At 51.3% G+C, this 17,900-nt stretch overlaps 3 protein-coding genes; 2 read left to right on the top strand and 1 right to left on the bottom strand.

Annotated features, from left to right (window-relative positions):
• Positions 1-5,618: 5,618 nt before the first annotated feature.
• CHC_T00008278001 (WD40-repeat containing protein) lies at positions 5,619-9,722 on the top strand. The gene has a single exon (XM_005710047.1). It carries the CDS (start codon positions 5,619-5,621, stop codon positions 9,720-9,722), a length of 4,104 nt encoding a protein of 1,367 aa, XP_005710104.1.
• A 1,701-nt stretch (positions 9,723-11,423) lies between these two features.
• On the top strand, positions 11,424-12,524 carry CHC_T00006806001 (hypothetical protein). XM_005710046.1 is given in 2 exon segments: positions 11,424-11,675; positions 11,676-12,524. 1 exon segment carries the CDS (start codon positions 11,424-11,426, stop codon positions 11,673-11,675), a length of 252 nt encoding a protein of 83 aa, XP_005710103.1. The 3' UTR covers positions 11,676-12,524.
• Positions 12,525-12,605: 81 nt separating this feature from the next.
• CHC_T00006805001 (hypothetical protein) lies at positions 12,606-12,830 on the bottom strand. The gene has a single exon (XM_005710045.1). It carries the CDS (start codon positions 12,828-12,830, stop codon positions 12,606-12,608), a length of 225 nt encoding a protein of 74 aa, XP_005710102.1.
• Between the last annotated feature and the right edge of the window lie 5,070 nt (positions 12,831-17,900).

Raw genomic sequence — 17,900 nt, 5'->3', positions numbered from 1 at the left:
GCCGCGGAAGTTTCATTGGGTTCTGCAGTAAACCCTAACAGTTCGATGTCGTTCCTGCGGATAAAGGCATAAGTACGACGTCGCCAATGGATGAAGTCTGAAGATCCCGTGAGCTTGAGCAACTTTGTCACAGGGTCTCGCTCATCAGACATGATAAACGTATTTCGTCAGTTCTATTTGGTACTCTTGCGATGCTATCATGCAAGTAAAACTCTGCCCCTCTCTCCCCCTCCTGGGTAAGAGAGTCTCGTGAGCTCTTTTATTGATAACTACGGTAGCGGTAGCATTACATCTGAGTGTCCCTCTTGGACACCTGTCTTGCACCTCCGAGGTGCCTGGTATCCTCATAAGATATTAAATCAAAGTTCCATTCTCGAACAGTAGTAACCCCCACCTGGGGCATTTGTTGGATCCGCACTGGAGAGCCTTCACAGATTGCAGGTCACATATGAGGTATTCATGAATACGGCCTAACTGAATACCACAAGCACATCTTAATCATAACAGGCCTCATACAAGAGCATTCTATGAGACAAAACTGAGCTATGATAACTTTACTCATTATAAATATGGTTCAATTTCCAGTTTTCCTGGGCAATCGAAAATGGACACACCTCGAACGCGCAAACCAAGCCAAGCAGATCCGCATTACTCAATATTTTGGTTAAAACTTATGGGATTGTTACATATTTGGGCTGTATATGAAACATCCTTGGAAACTGAATATGCACTTTAATTGAATGCGGAAGGAAGCAACCATCCATATTCAGATATCGAGGGTTCACTGTACTGTACCACATGGATCAGGAAATGCGTATGCAGTACACCAAACATCGCAATTAGTCTGGGTGGAAAATTAGTGTGAATACACATATTAGCGTAGACCATACTAACTTCTGCGAGCTGTCCTTGCTCGTAAACAAAATTACTGTGGACTATACTATTTGATATTACACACATATTAGTCTGGATGCGCCAAAAAGACAGGAAAGGCATAGAGCAAACAGACTCTCGCGCACCGGAATGCGCGCCCGACGGTAACTACTGCAATTATTAGGCGGGAAGCGCAATGCGCGGGAAATTGTAACACCATCACCCCGCCTTTAAAGCCACCCAGTACGTTTTTCCCGTCCAGTTCGGCTGCCAGAAACCTCTATAAAAGGAGCTTTAACACCAAGATATGGAATTCCTCCCCATGCATTCACCAAATCTCTCAGTGAGGCGCACCGAAATGTACTCGGCCTCCCCCATCGTGCGCTCCCTGCAGCGAGCAGTGGCAACTGCCTCATCGAACACCTCCCATCTGCCCCCCTCCCGGACAGAACCGCACCACAGCAGTACAACGGTGCATCCTTCCCCCACACCTCCCTTGGACACGCCATCAGATTCACTTTCCCTACCCCCTCAGCTCAAAAAACCGCAGAAGCGGGCACTTCAGAATGTGCTTACTCATTCACAGCGTGTCAAGATCGTAACGTGGATGGTGGAAGCGTCGCGTACAGACGGTGACAAACACATGGCATCCCGAGCTGTTCGCAACTTCCCAGCACTTTTTCGGGGATCAGAGAAAGCGAACAATGGAAAAGCGAGTAGGCTGTGGAAAACCCGGGAAGCCCTGATGAAGTACCAAAGAGGGACAAACAACCGCGGAATACCCTTTTCGATTACGCGCGTCACGCACGCGGGCATGAAACGTGTCTACATCAAGGCCTGTGCCTGTCGAGGAAGGAAACGGGCGGGTTGGGTAATTGGAATGCATACAGACTTACTCGAGGAGTTTGAGCGTCTGAGGAAGTCCGGCCTGAAGTTCAACGCAAAACTTCTCCGTCATTTGGCAATTCACCTGGTCCGTGAATCTCGTAATGCGGTGTATCATGCCAATCTGAAAGATTTAAAATCGAACAAATTAATTATTGAATTAATATCGCCCCGCTGGATACAGGCATTCATGAACCGTTTCCAAATCGTCAGTAGGGCCCAAACTGGGAAGCTCATGGTATCGCCGGCCAAACAATCCCATATTGAGAGGGAGGTGGCGTACCACCTTGGGATGGTTGCTCGTGCATTTCGTTCTGGAGCAATGGACGAAAATGACGTGTGTAATGCGGACGAAACGCACTTTCTGATTAATTTGGATAATCACAGGACATTGGGAAAATGTGGCGAAGCTGAAGTGAAGTATTCGGACGTGGTTTCGGGGTCTGAGGGAATGACGATGATGGTTAGGATCTCTGGTGGAAGGGATGCTGTTATTGAAGCGCCATTTATGGTTTTTCAGAATACCAATAGAAGTTATCCGATACAGGGGGTCCCAGACAATGTGCAAGGGGTATCGTATCGTTCAGGCCCGAAAGGGTGGATGGACAAGACGGTTTTTCCGCAATATTTGGCAGAGAGCAAGGTTTTCAAATGTTTGCCGCATGGGCGGAAACGTATTTTGTTTGTTGACAATTGTGGGGGGCATGGGATGTCGGAAAATTTGGAGCAGGCGTTGCAAGCGTGTAACACGGAACTACGCTTTTTTCCGCCTAACGCCACAGATTTGATTCAGCCGGCGGATTCCTTTGTCATCCAAAAATTAAAGGACGCATGGCGTGGACGATGCGATAGATATAAGATGGACGTAATTATGCGAAATGGGTTCGCGGCGGCTTCCGGGAAAATTCCTAACCCGGGAAAACATTACTATTTGACTTTGGCCGCAGCCGTTGTGAGGGACGTAAATGCGATGCGTGATGCAGATGGAGTGAGGTACGCCCGAAAGGCTATGATCCGCACCGGTCTTGCTTGTAATATCAACGGACAATGGGAAGAATCCCAGCTGTTTCCAAAATTGCAAGAGATAGTGCAGAAGTATAGAAATTACTTCGATGGCGCTCCCGTTGTTGATGTTGATGATGAGTAAAATGTGTCGATATGCTAACATGGACTGGTTATGATTGGACAATAGCGTGTTTATCAAAATAGTGTAGTCTCCACTAATATGTTCATTGAAAATTAGTCTGGTCTACTCTATCTTAGGTTGTGATGCATATAGTGCGGGTACACATATTAGTGCAGTCCGCATTATTACGTGTGAGGGTGAAAATATATCCTTGACTTTTTATAGTCTAGCCCAGACTAATTGCGATGTTTGGGTATAGCTATATGCAACAGTTAACACGGTCGCCACGGTTGGGCGTTTTCGTGCGGCACTTCACAGTGGAGTGACAAAGTGTGCCGTACAATGTTTCTGCTCTTGTCCGAGACACGATGCGCTTTTGTCCACGATTGCACATTGTCCATTGTCCAGCATGTCCAGATACCAACTGCGCACGTCACAACTCTCAACCATCCTCCAAATCGATAGAGAGGTATGCTTTTAAGGCCCAGAGATACGGAGAGACAAATTTCTCAGAGTGGAATGATAGCTGCGGTTTTCGGGTAATCTCATGTCCATTTCAAACCTGGTGGCCTACATTGAAGTCCGCTTGACCTTGTACCTACCGTACTGTTATTGAAACTGAATGCATTGAAACTGAATGCATCACGAACGATGCAGAACTTGACGGTCCCCCGCCTCCCCCGCCTCCCGGTGATGTGCACTGGTTTTGAATCGCACCCTGATGCGCGCTGTGCTCCCGCACGCATGCTACTTGTATGACACCTGGGTTAGGGACATACCTTTCAGTGCACATTTAGTGCACAAGCCACGAACATCGATCCAGTATGTTCTGGGAGAGGGCGAGAGCGCAGGATAGGAGTACGTTTTCGAGAAACATATACCGTGTTCTGGGATAGGGTGGGTGTGTAGACGAGCTGAAGAGACTATTTTTGAGTGCGCGATGGGTGAAGAAAGTAGTACAGAGAGGAGAGGCGGGGTTTGGCAATACGAAGAAGCTTCAAAGAGATTGAGTAGAGACTTGAACAGGAAAAGAGGAAGCGGGAAGGCGGGAAGGGGACGGGTCGATGAGGACGCAGTGGATGCAATGATTTTAATGATGCGGGCTGCGCGACTGAGTGTACGATTATGTGGTGAAAACAGTGCCGGGATTTACTTTCAGCTGTATGGGTGAGTGAAGCACAAGGCACGGGATTCAGGTTTTGTACGAAAGATGCTGGAGGAAATCGAGAGATACGCACCACGGCCGTGGGTGCAGCCTGTGAGTGAGTGTGTAGCGCGAGCCGATGGAAGGTTGGTGGAGCAGATTGTTCTGCCATATGCGAGTAGTGAAATTTAAGTGGACATGGATTCCAGCGGTGAAGTGTATGGATGTCAGTTGAGGTCGTCCGGGGCAAAAGTAACAGTTTTCACGCAATGTGCTGAGAAGGTGACGAAGACGGTTCGATTAGGAGGCGAGTTAGAAACGGAGAGCCAGAGCGCAGGGGACCTTGAAGCAAGAAGGGCAACCTCCGAAGTGACTGCAGAAACCCGAGTGTGACGAGAGCTACATGCGCAACTTTCTGTGAGAGCAAGGGGTGCGTTGTTTTGGGATGTGAAGACGGGACGTTGAAGCTGTGGAGTACGTCGGAGAGGAAAGTATTGAGAAGTTTCCACGGTCATAGGTCGGTACTGTAGTGGGTTGCGTTGCGATGAGGGGAGAAGGAAGACGTGTGGTGTCTCGATCGGGGGTTTACAGTAACCCGGTTACCCCAATTTTATGTCAACCAGAGCAATAAAAGGCAAGCAGGGATATCCGGGGAATTGTCTCCTCCTCCCTCGGGTCTCGTCGCGTCTACAGTGACCCGGTCACCCCACTTTATGTCAGCTAGAGCAAACTCTGGTGCGCGCCGCTCCGCTGCGCCGTCGTCGGTAGAATAGTGATTAATCATTAATTCTACAATGGTACGTACCCTAAATCATCATCAGCCAACAATCGAGCGATGGTGGGGGTCATAGAGCCATTTCATTGGACTGTTGACTTTTGCTAAATTACATCCAAATTACAGACAAGAGATTGCGCTCAACATGGCTTTGTAAAGTTTACACGTTTACACTGTAAACGTTATGCTTTCCTCCAATTGTTGGTTTGGTGTGACGTCAACACAGTTGTGAGGGAATTTTAGTGCAAAATTACATTTTGCAGTACTGTAGTGTGAGATGTTATACTGTAGTGGGAGATTTTATATGAATTTTAGGGAAGCGCGCGCAGACGGTCTCGGAAATCCGGGCCGGATGCGTGGATGCTTCTAGAAGGGAGATGGGGAGGAAATCAAAGCGTGGAAGGTGGCCGAGTGTCGACAGATCGGACACACCGGACTCTACGGCGAGACTCAACACCCCACTTTCCCAGAAAACACCACCAACCCCCTTCGACCGAACAACAACAATACGTAAATCAACGTTTCATGATTCTTTTCATGCTTTACGATTAGTGCGTCTTTCCTCGCTGGAATCACACGAACATTCATTCACGAAAGAACAAGCCAAAGCACATCAGCTCACCCTACCCACACGCACGCACACGACCGTCGCCACTGTTTCCGCTTTCGTCGACAACGACAAGAGTGCCGCGCGCTGAACGCGGCCTTCAACCTTCGCGTCCCTGTTTTTCTAACAGCCGCTGCCGTTCTCACGCATAACACACTCCTAACACACTCCGCACCTCACCAACTTGTCTTTAGCTATTCACAAAAAAATGCAGGAAAGCTTCCAGCAAGAGGCGGGACCAAGTAGAAAACGGCGAAAGATACAGTCTCCCGATGTGTTCATAAGCCATGCTGGCCCGGACAAGCTACACATCGCACGTCCTCTTTCCGAGAAATTGCAAGCTCAAGGTTTAAATTGCTTCCTCGACAAAACCTCGATGGAGCCCGGAGACTGCGGAGGGGATGAAATGACGAAGGCTATGGAGTCTGCGAAGGTCGGTGTTTTCATACTTTCTCCCGAGTTTGCGGCTCGAAAGTGGACGATGAGGGAACTGCGTTGCTTCCTACGCCGACGGAGTGGGATGCGACCACCGATATTGATTCCGGTGTTTTACAGATTAAGTATTCGGGAATGCAGAGAGTTGGAGCCCGAGTTGGAGCCCGATCGGTACCGGGATGATGAAGGAAATAATATTTTTGAAGTTGAGAAGTTTTTTAGCGTGGAACGACAGCGCGAAGCGAGCACGGATACGGTGAAGAGAGAGCTACAAGAGCTGGCAGGTATCACTGGGATTGAAAATCACGACAGGGCAACAAACCTGCCGGGAGATGAATTCGGCCCTCTTGCAAGGGCACATCTTGTGGAGCGAGTGTTTCTGTGGGTGAAAAAGAAAAGTGAGGAGCAAGAAGACGACCGCCTTCACGATCGTATTCTACGACCCAGCACGAGCATCGATACTCGCGCGGCAGTCGAGCAAGAAGCGGAGCACCTTCACGATGGTGTTCAACAAGTAAGCGCGGCCGTCGAGTCGATCAGGGGAGGAAGGGGTGATGTGTTCAAGGCGGTAATAAGAACCGAATGTAATCCTGCGTCGATATATGTGAAGCTTGATTCTAAGGGGAACGATGGATTCCCGAACACGTGTGAGTCGCTTCTAAAAGCGGCTGTGCTACGGAGAGATAGGAACGAGCAAGTAGGTGCGACAGCAGTAGGACAGGGCGGAGTCGGGAAGACATGTGCCCTACGAGCGATCGCACACGACGGTGAGATTAAGACGGAGTTTTCGGGAGGAGTGTACTTCATGTCGTTGGGGAAAGATGGAAACGTGGGACGGGTGATTGAGGAACTGTGTCTGATTGTGGAAGCGTCCGGTGGCAAGCAGACGGCTGCGGAAATGCGAGAGCAGAGCGAGTTTGAAAGGGTGTTAGTGAAAGTACAAGCGTGGTTTTGCAGTCATGTGTGTCTGTTCATCATTGATGATGTGTGGGTGGTGAATGATATAGAGGCGAATATCCTTCAAAAGTTGTCTGTTCTCGCTGACACTGCGGGGGGCAGCGGGGAAAGGAGGAGCAAACTACTGTACTCCACGAGGGATAGGGAGCTGCGTCAGCTTGGGGAGCGGATTGCTTTCGAGCCGAGAGAGACAGAAGGGAAAGAAGCAGTTGACATGCTAGTGCACGCGAGTGAGGCGAATCGAGGGGAAGTGGATGATGCGAGATGCAAGGAGGCCGTGAGTGAAATACTGGAAATGTGTGGCGGATTGCCGCTTGCCCTGAATGTGGCAGGAACGAGTGTGAGGTACATGAGGGAAAGATGGGAGGGAGAAGTATCAGAAGCATGGGGGGAGTACCTTTCGAGGATGAAGAGGCGTAACACGATTCGTGGGGAGAGTCCGAAGGACGGATATTCGTCGTTGGATGGGACATTGCATACGTCACTAGATATCCTGGAGTCAGATGTGGGAAGGAGTGGGGAGACATTTGGTGAATTTTCGTTTCGAAAGATACACCGGAGTCTGTGCGTTATGAAGAAGCAAGACCGGATACCTTTGAGTTTGGTTGGAGATTTGTGGGAGCTGGACGAGGTGGAGACGGAATGGTATGCAAAGGAGATGGAAAGGGTTGGGTTAGTGGAACTGCAGTATAAGAAGGGCTGTGGTGGGTTGCGGGTGCATGATCTGACGCACGATTTTGCGGTGCAGGAGGCGCAGAAGGAAGAAAGTGTAATGGTCTGGTATAAGAAGTTGGCAGATGTATGCAAGCAGGGAAGAGGACTGCTTGCTATAACTGAGAGCGAGGGCAGAGAGAGCAAGGATGCAAGAGAGAAGTATGTTTTCGAGAACATATATCGCGTTCTGAGACAGGGCGGGTGTGCAGAGGAGCTGAAGAATCTATTTTTGAAAGCGCGATGGGTGAAGACAGTGATACAGAGAGGAAGTGTGTGGCAATACGAGGAAGCTGTAAAGGATCTAAGTAGCGTTTTGAGGAACAGGGGAGGAAGCGAGAGCCTTTTAAGGGATACGGGAGAAGAAGATTCGGTGTCTGCGATGGAATTGATGATGAGAGCTGCGCGACTGAGTGTACTGTTTTGTGGTGAAAGTAGTGCCGGGATTTACTTTCAACTGTACGGAAGAATCAAGCACAAGGCATCAGAATTAGGTAGCGTGCAAAGGATACTCGAGGAAATCAAGAGATACGCACCACGGCCGTGGGTGCGGCCTGTGAGTGAGTGTGTAGCGCGAGCCGATGGAAGGTTGGTGGAGCAGATCGTTCTGCCATATGCGAGAGGTGTAATTCAAGTGGGCATGGATTCCAGTGGTGAAGTGTATGGATGTCAGGTGAAGGAGTCCGGGGCAGAAGTAACAGTTTTCAGGCAATCTGCTGAGAAGGAGACGAAGATGGTTCGATTACAAGGCGAGTTCGAAACGGAGAGCCAGAGCCCAGGGGACGTTGAAGCAAGAAGTGTAACCTCCGAAGTGACTAGAAAAAAACGGAGCATGACGAGAGCTACGCGCGCAACTTTCTGTGAGAGGAAGGGGTATGTTGTTGTGGGATATGAAGACGGAACGTTAAGGCTGTGGAGTACGTCAGAGAAGAAAGTATTGAGGAGTTTCCACGGTCATAGGTCGAAAGTGGCTTGCGTTGCGATGAGTGGGGACGGAAGACGTGTGGTATCTGGATCGGAGGACATGAGCGTGCGGGTGTGGGATGTGGAGACGGGAGCACAAGTCGGGGAGGCGTTAGTTGGACACACGAGGGATATGAATAGCGTTGCGATGAGTGGGGACGGAAGACGTGTGGTATCAGGATCGGAGGACAGGAGCGTGCGGGTGTGGGATGTGGAGACGGGAGCACAAGTCGGGAAGGCGTTAGTTGGACACACGAGTTCGGTGCTTTGCGTTGCGATGAGTGGGGACGGAAGACGTGTGGTATCTGGATCGGCTGACAAGAGGGTGCGGGTGTGGGACGTGGAGACGGGAGCACAGGTCGGGGACGCGTTAGTTGGACACACGGATTGGGTGTGTAGCGTGGCGATGAGTGGGGACGGAAGACGTGTGGCATCTGGATCGTTTGACAAGAGCGTGCGAGTGTGGGACGTGGAGACGGGAGCACAAGTCGGGGAGGCGTTAGTTGGACACACGAGTGATGTGTGGAGCGTTGCGATGAGTGGGGACGGAAGACGTGTGGTATCTGGATCGATGGTCGACAGCGTGCGGGTGTGGGACGTGGAGAGGGGAGCACAAGTTGGGGAGGCGTTAGTTGGACACACGAGTTCGGTGTTTTGCGTTGCGATGAGTGGGGACGGAAAACGTGTGGTATCTGGATCGTTCGACAAGAGCGTGCGGGTGTGGGACGTGGAGACGGGAGCACAAGTCGGGGACGCGTTGGTTGGACATACGGGTATGGTGAATAGCGTTGCGATTAGTGGGGACGGAAGACGTGTGGTATCTGGATCGTGGGACACGAGCGTGCGGGTGTGGGATGTGGAGACGGGAGCACAAGTCGGGGAGGCGTTGGTTGGACACACGGATGAGGTGGATAGCGTTGCGATTAGTGGGGACGGAAGACGTGTGGTATCTGGATCGTATGACGAGAGCGTGCGAGTGTGGGACGTGGAGACGGGAGCACAAGTCGGGGAGGCGTTAGTTGGACACACGGGCGAGGTGTGGAGCGTTGCGATGAGTGGGGACGGAAGACGTGTGGTATCTGGATCGGCAGACATGAGCGTGCGGGTGTGGGATGTGGAGACGGGAGCACAAGTCGGGGAGGCGTTAGTTGGACACACGGGTATTGTGTATTGCGTTGCGATGAGTGGGGACGGAAGACGTGTGGTATCTGGTCTTTTTGTGTTGAGTGAATGCGTGAGAAGTTGATTGACGGACGTTGCAGTGCCTGGATGTGTATGTACAGTATGAACTAGCGACGTGCTTCCCTTCATCACTCAGTAGACAAGTGTAGGGATGCGAGCGGACCTGACGTGTATTAAGTGTTTCATGGCGATGGCTGGTCCTCCACGCAGACAGGGGACTAAGAAACGTTCACGGCGGCATCGAGCGTCGGACAGAAGCGACAGAGATGCCACGCCGTAGGCTGGCAGCTGAAGGTATTGTGATGCATTGAGCCAGGTGTGCACGCACGGTGCGCACGGATTCGGGGTGGAGGTTAGCTGGGAATTGAAAGGATGGGAATTGAAAGGACATGTGCGTTTCTCAGGTGCGCTTTTGTGCTCGCGGCCTCCCCAACGGCGACGTTCACGGATGTCGCAGGCATGATCGCGCCGAGCACGGAGGGACCTTGGCGCCCAATGTACTGGCTCGACTCAAGTGTGCAGACGACCTGCGGCTGATGGACAAGGGGGGGGCCTAGTGCACGTGTCGCAAGAACGACGGCGGGTTTGACAGCGACGGGCGGGGTGGGCGACAGGCGTGGCCGCGGTTGAAGAGGATGTACAGGTAGGTGGACAGGGTTGCTTCGTTCCGTCGGCGTGTGTATCAATCATGAGTTGCACAGTTGTACAGCTATACAAGTGTACAACAGCAATGCAAGCCGATCATGAAGTTTGGTCTTCAATTAACTGTAGAAGAGAGTGCAATTATTGCATGGCAGAAGCATTGTGAGTCTGCTTTCTGACTTGCTCTTGCCTGTCAGATTGAGAAGTCGAATGCACTCCCCTTCAAGGTCGGTCTTCAAGGTCGGTCTTGCCGTAATAATGTAGCATAGATTCACATCCCCTGTCCCTTGTCCTTGCATGAACCTTTAGAACTTAAGCTGTATCACCTACTGTAATGATTCTAGGCCCAGAGGCGCTTACCGTTAGCTTTTAGCCGAGCGATTAAATCGCCCGAAAGGATAGCCACTGTTATCCGCGTGGAGGTACAATTTCAATTACTTTTGAGCTCATAATCATTACTCTTCGTGACTCCGCACTGTTGTCGTTTATGAAAAAGCAAAATATTTCGAAATACCCACACTTTTCCCGCTAGTGGCGATATCGGCCTCGATTATCGATCGTTCTCGACTCTTCTCTCGACTGCGATCGTAGTTTGCGGCGCATGAAATCCGAGCAAGTTGCTTCAAGCCTTTTCTTTTTCTTTATCACAGGGTATCATAGGGGCTTCAAGCCTAGAAAATATGTTTCTCACGAAACACTTGTCGCAGTTAGTAGGCTTTCCGAAAGTGCCATACAGAGTGTTTATTGCCACATTTCAACTGTACAACCAGCGGTCGTCCAATAGCGTCTCGTTCAAGCGCCGGTTTCTGGCAGCGTCAACCTCATTTGTTCATTCCCCGTTTCCTGCAACATGATTGGACAAGGCGAGACAGGATGGCCCCCAGATGCAACTGAACTCCGATTCTAACTGTCCCCCCTCGTCCACCCCGTTGCCCGTTGCATATCAAACGGGCTTGTACCTATCCGCCGAGAAAGTTACGGCGCCCAGCTGTGCACACCTCTCGCAGTCCCCGTCCCGCCGTTTGCCGCCCCGAGAGCACCACCCACCTCCTTTTTTTGCTGCCCTCATCATGCCGCACCTCACATGCACGTCGCACTGGAAAGAGGGCTCATGATAACAGCCATGAGGTCGAAGGCACGTTGTCGTCTCGCTGCTTCGGCGCCCACGCCCTCCCGGTTCGCGTCCGCGTGTGACTGGCTTGCCATATGCACGAGGACAAGGGGGCACCGTATCGGATTTGTCATCCCGGTCATCCCGAAGCGAGGGGCGGTGACTATCGGATCGCACCCAGTCTCTCCGCATTTGTTCATCGACGTTTTTTTTATTTGCATGTATACAACTGTCCACATTCACCCGAAACGAAACATCGGCTGAGCTAGAAACTATCCTCTTTGCTGCAGAGCCTGCCTGTTTGAAGAGATAGTGAGACAACTCACCATCTCACGCGTTTTCTATGTGTAGGATTTGTGCTTCTCCTACCGTGCTTTCTACATCATACCTAGGGAAGTAGCTTGTGTGTTTGGTAGGTTTTGAAAAGCTGCTATAGTACTATAAGTATGCCGAGTAAGAGGTTCAAGTCAAAGTTCAGAGAACAACCACGACAATACAAGAGACCTCCGCTTTCCCGTTTGTTCACACCAAGACAGACTTTTTGACTGTCTTTTTGCCCACAACCTACGGCGAGTAGTAGGGACGGAAGACGTGTGGTATCTGGATCGTATGACATGAGTGTGAGGGTGTGGGACGTGGAGAGAGGGATCACACTTTATATCGGGAGGGTAGAGGATTTCGGGGAAATCAAGAGTCGGTTTCCTGAGGACGGAAGACATGGGTACTGCTTCTCGCGCAGGACGAGCAGCACAAATAATTTCAAGGAAGGGAGGAATTGTGCAAAGGCGAGAGGATGGGTCTGAGGCTGTCTTGCACAGTTGGACAATCCAGGAGACTTGCAGATAGACCACGATCACGGGGTCGCAGTAGCAAGGGTGGGTCATCTGGTTGCTATCATGAAGCTAATGGTGTAAATTCGGAAAGCGATAGACGCTTGGTGCCCGGGACATTAGTACTGCGTTGCAACTGTGCGCGGTGGTACTGTAGTGGGGAGGGTTTTTTGTTTCGTTATGAATGCGTGAGGAGCTTGCTTGATGGATGTTGCAGTCCATGTATGCGTCAGTATGAAGTATCGACCTGCTTCCCTTTCAACACTCAGTAAACAACTCTAGAGGGATGCAAGCAGACTTGACGTGTAATAAGTGTTCCATGGCAAAGGCCTTTCCTCTACGCAGACGGACGACTGAGAAACAATCACAGCAACGTCAAGTATTCAGACAGAAGCGACAGAGGCGCCACCTCGCTCCCTCCCGGCACGCAGAAGATATTGTGACCCAATGACCCACGTGGGTTTGGTGCCCACGGATTCAACATGGAGGTTAACTGACGAGTGAAGGGATATCGCTGTCTCTCAGCAGTCAAGTGAGCTCTTGTGCTCACTATAATATCTTGAGCAATAACGTGCAGGCACCCTGCCATCAAATGCGTCAGTCGCGTGCGAGAAAAGATGTAGAGGTAGTTGTATTGGTGAAATCAAGGGTGTGTTGATTAGAGCAAGCGTTGCCGACCGGCTCAAGGCAGGGCGCGAGTCTCAAAGTTGAGAGGATATTGATACACGTGCACAGGTCGCACAGGTGCACACGTGTGAGAAGAAAAAAGGCAAACGAGACCATAACATTCAAGTTTACCATAAACTTGGCCTTCTATGTACAGTACCCTTGGGTACTCTTCACGACGTGCAGACACTGTTTCGCTGCCGTTCCCCTCCTCCTTTCTGCCCCACCTCCTTCGTGCTGCCAACAAGCAGCGGCCTGCCAAGTTTCTGCCATCCGACAACCTCCTTCCACCTGCACCCTCTCCGCGAGCGCCCTCGTCCGCCACACCAGCCGCTCGTTCTCGCGCTCCACGCCGCGCATCCACGCCGTCTTCCGTGCCTCCCGCATCACACCACCAGGTGGCCGGGCGCGCGTGCTGATCGCGCACCCCCGCCGGGCGGCCGCATACGCGCCGCGCCATCATGAGGCACGTTGCAAACCTGACGCGGATCCCGGTCCGGATCTCGATCCCCGCTCCCCCGCGGCAACGAGGCGACTGGTGCGAGGCATGACAGTGTAAGGCGGCGGGCAGTCGCAGCAGACGCGCGGGCAGGCGATAAGGGCACGTTGGAAAAGCCGGAGGATTAGCCCGGGCGGGAAGGCTCTGAGGGCGGTGAGGGAATGCGGAGCGGAGGGCGGAGGATGATGACGAAAGGCGGCGTGACGTACAGGGGGGTGCGCTAATTGTCGCACGATTTCGAGAAAACGATTTCGAGAAAACACACCCTCCCGTAGGTTTTCTACCTCCAATGCGAATGAATTTTAGAGCAATAAAAAGCCCGCTTTGTCCTCTATGTTGAACCAGAATATGGGTGTATAAAACGGACCAGTTTTCGCACAGCTCGACAAAGCGATGCCAGCGCCAATGAAAAAAAGGAGAGCCTTTATGTTGCTAAAGATCGAACACAATCAGAAAGTTGGCCCTAAAAACACCTCAATTTCTGATGTTTAGGACTTCGCCACGTCACCAATCAACCAGTCAAAAATTCCCTCATCTCATCTCCAAGACGCTTCTAAGGACAACCGGAAGCTCGCGTTCTGGCACGCAGCTTGGCGGCTGCCCTACGCTCCACCATACTGCGCGCGCCAGCCACAAACGGGGCTTCCGGCAACCCTGCCAGCTCCACACAGCGTCTCATTCTGTCTGATCGAACTTGTTTCGAGAATAAAGCTACCAATGCCCGACTACGCGTGTCCTTCACTTTCTGCTACTCTGCGCGGCGCGCCACAGCTTCCATCTTTCGTAGTGTAGCGATTTGTTTCTTTCGCACCAAGTCCTTCACATGCGGAGCCGTCATGACACACCCTTGTGTCGTATCGACAAATCCATTTAGTAGAATGGTTGCCGTATCACCCAGTATTCTTCAGCGAAGAGCAGAACGTCGTTCCTCAAGCAATTATACTAACTGCTCCACCGAGCACAGCTCTTGGCTCTGCGTATCATTAGTGGGACGTGGAACACCTAATAATCTCATAGCATCGCAGGACCATACCTTACACCGTCTGAAAGAAGCCATAATATTCGTCGAGTTGAATGAACTAATGTAGGCCTCTCGTAGCAGGGCACAAACGTCAAATATATCCCAAGCTTTGTTGGTAGTTTGGGCTGTGCCACTGAAAATGCGGTTGAGGGAACCCTTAAATGCCTCAAACTGAACAACATCCAAAGGTTGGGTCTTTTCTGACGTGTGAGCAGGAAGCGCATAAACTACTACATTTCCCTCCAGTAGTATATCTAGTACATCTAAGGACAGGTGGGCACGATACCCATCAAAAATGAGTAACACTTTGCTTGTTGATGTCCGTCCTTTCACATAGTCCACAAACCAGACCGCCCAGTTCTTGAAGTTGACAGAATCTACTCCTCCAGTTTCTTCCCGTACCGCGACCACAGAACCTGGTGGCAAGAGGGATGCAGGTGTTTCTTCTACTTCCACTCCATCATGGACTACTATCTGGAACAGCAGGCGCGAACCTTTAAACACAAACAAAGGAGGTCCCGCCTCACCCTTTGCGCAAATGACGGGCATCATGGTAATACGGTCCAGCTTCTTAAGAATAGGAAGTTTGCAATCGTGGCTGTCACTACGCGACATATATCTTTAAGATATAATTCCGGTGATATCCTTCTCAGGACTGACACCTGTCTCATCCAGGTTGAAAATGCGTGATGTATCTAGAGAATGCTCCGCGATGAGCTTCTCGGGAGTTACGAAATGTGAGGTGAGTACAGTACTGTTTACGCCTGAGAATCGATTGGCGTCTTGACGGATAGGTTTTGCAAACTGTATGGAGTTGGAATGCCGAAGACGAAACGAGCGCAGAAAAGGAGAGGAATTAGAGAACGGAAGAAGTAGACGGCGAGATGGTGGCGTTCGGCCTACAATTATTTCAACCGCCTCATGCAAATGCTGCTGACTCAGCGGTACACCGCGTTCGGCAAAAGGGACAAGAAAGTCAACTACCAACTTCTCTTCTTCGTCTCGGAGTGCTCTTTGCCTTCCAGGCTTCTGAATCGGTCTGTTTGGATTGGTCACAATGGCATGAAGAGATGCAATGGGAACGAAGAATGTTGATGCTTCACGCCGGTATGTCATCCCAGACTTCACTGCCTCAACAGCACCTGCGATCCTACACGCTGGATATGCAGCAGCTGGTCTCCGAGCGTTGGTCCCCACGACGTAAGCAGCATTCAGAAATGTGGGTTTGGGAATAGGGAGAAGGGATGTGCAGGCGTATACTTCAGATCCTCTTCTAGTAGTACAATTGCATGAATTTGCACGTTTTGGAGTTGAAAAGGCGCACTATACATGAATTGAGATGCGCGGTTTCGGTCGAGCGCGCCAAAAATAGACTTCATCAGGCCCTTTTTCTGTAAACAGCATCTCAAGACATACATCTCACTCGGGCTGAGCAAAAAAGCGTCAAAAGTTTTTAAAATATACGTTCGGCAATTGCCGTGCGTTCGACAATTAGCGCACCCCCCTTTACATTATCAACGCGGGGTGGCACGGGAGGCAGCACTGTGTGTATACAGTGCTGCATACTATGCACAACACATAACGTATGTACAGTACGATGCTCAGGCGGGTGCAGTGCATACGGGACTGTATGTATGTGTGTATGTACAACGCATAACGTATGCACGATGCTGAGACGGTCATAACCCCGCAGGGGGACGCCTCGGACACCTGTCCTAGTACAGTAGTACAGTACCTGCCGCCTAGTGCGTGCCGGGTATTGTACACAATTAAAAGACTAGCGCCATAATTACTACTACCGCGCGGACGCTGCAGCTACACGTGTGCACTACTGTACACGCGTGTTGCTTACAGACTACGGCACGGACGACACGTGTGCTATCGCGCACACGTAACACGCGTAGACTACCGCACGGACGACACCTGTGCTACTGTACACGTGTGCCACGCCACGGACAGTTGGTCAACGCGTGCGCTCCCTACACGTGGGCACACCCGCCCACGTGTGCACCGTGCACGGCCGCACGGTTAATAACCTCCCCGCGCACACACCGGTCGTTATACTACACGACGCGGTGACTAAAAAATCGTCCATGCCGACAGTGACGAGAGCGTGCTGTTGGCCTTGACGCTGGTTAACAGGCAGGGGTCACTGTCGCATTGGAGGTGGCCGTGCGATTTAAGGTGTTTTTGCAGTCCGGATGTGTAGCGATGTCCTGCTGAACGGCCTCCGTAGAGGTTGCCGAGAAGCTGTCCCGCTTGGTGGGCATGTTTCATTGAGCCGTCAAATCGTGGGTGCTGGCGAACGTAGACGGGGAACTCATGGAGGTATGCTGCGGTGATGTCCATGTATTGTACGGGCCATTGGTTTGCTGCTGCGATTGCGAGTAAGGTGCGTACTGATGTCTTTTCGGCCATGAATGTGGATGTTTTCTTTGGATCGAAGTGCTGTCCTGCCTTCATGCGGTCGCCTCGTATGGAGCAACGGGCTTTGAGTCTGGCGATTTTGCCTTCCTGTGTGCGCTTGTACCGGTATGTCATTGTTAATGGGATGAGCGTCTCATCGGCGGCACTTTTGTCGCTGGGATCCATTTGATAGTGCGCTGTTTGTCTAGAGTTTCTAACTCGTTGTTGTGTGCTGCTGCCCATTGTTGGGCGTCAGGGTATTGGCGCGCTGCGTGTACGTGCCCGGGTGCAGTTGTGGTGGCGTCGACTGTGCTGGGCGGTGCGTTGTGTCGTGGTGGTGTGCGCGTTCTCTGACGCGTTTTGTGCCGAGAGGGTGTGACTTTGAATGCTTTTTTGGACGTGTGCTTGAGGTCCTGGTGCCTGGCGTATGGTCTGAAGTCGATCGCCCTGATGATGCGGTATCGGGGGTTGCGTTTGGTGAGGGTCATGACGTGGGTTTCCGATATGGGATACATATATCTTGCGGGTTCGCTGCGCCCTTGTAGTTTTGTTTTGAGTGCGTGTATGGGAGCGGTGCCGATTTGCCGGAATGCGAAGATGCGGGTCATGTGGGCTGGGCGTCCGTGCCAGAGTGTTCATGGACTTTGTTCTGTGGCGCTGTGCCGCATGATGTTGTATTTGAAGGCTACATCTCGTACGGCATCTTCCCAGAAATATGGTGGGAGGGCTGCGTGATGTAATGCGGCGCGCGCATTTGTGAAGAGCGTCTTATTGATCCGCTCCGCTATTGAGTTCTCTTGCAGTTGATGGGGCGTGTTTGTGATGTGCTGTATGCCGTGCGCACTGTACGTGGCCTTGGCATGTGACGATGTAAATTCCTTGGCGTTGTCCGTTCTGTATGCGAGAGGGAGTTTGTTTTGGGTGGCGAGTGTTTTTAATAGTTGTGGAATTATTGTGTTGACTTCCTGTCGGCGTCGTAGGTAGTATGTGACGAGATACCGGCTCGCTGTGTCGATGCATGTGAAGATGTGTTCGTTACCATGGGTCAAGGGTGCGGAGATTGGGCC

Source organism: Chondrus crispus, genomic scaffold (assembly GCF_000350225.1).
Source record: "Chondrus crispus Stackhouse genomic scaffold, scaffold_51, whole genome shotgun sequence".
NCBI classification, from domain to species: Eukaryota; Rhodophyta; class Florideophyceae; order Gigartinales; family Gigartinaceae; genus Chondrus; species Chondrus crispus.
Note: the sequence above shows the minus strand (reverse complement) of the source record. Positions and strands in the feature narration are given on the sequence as shown.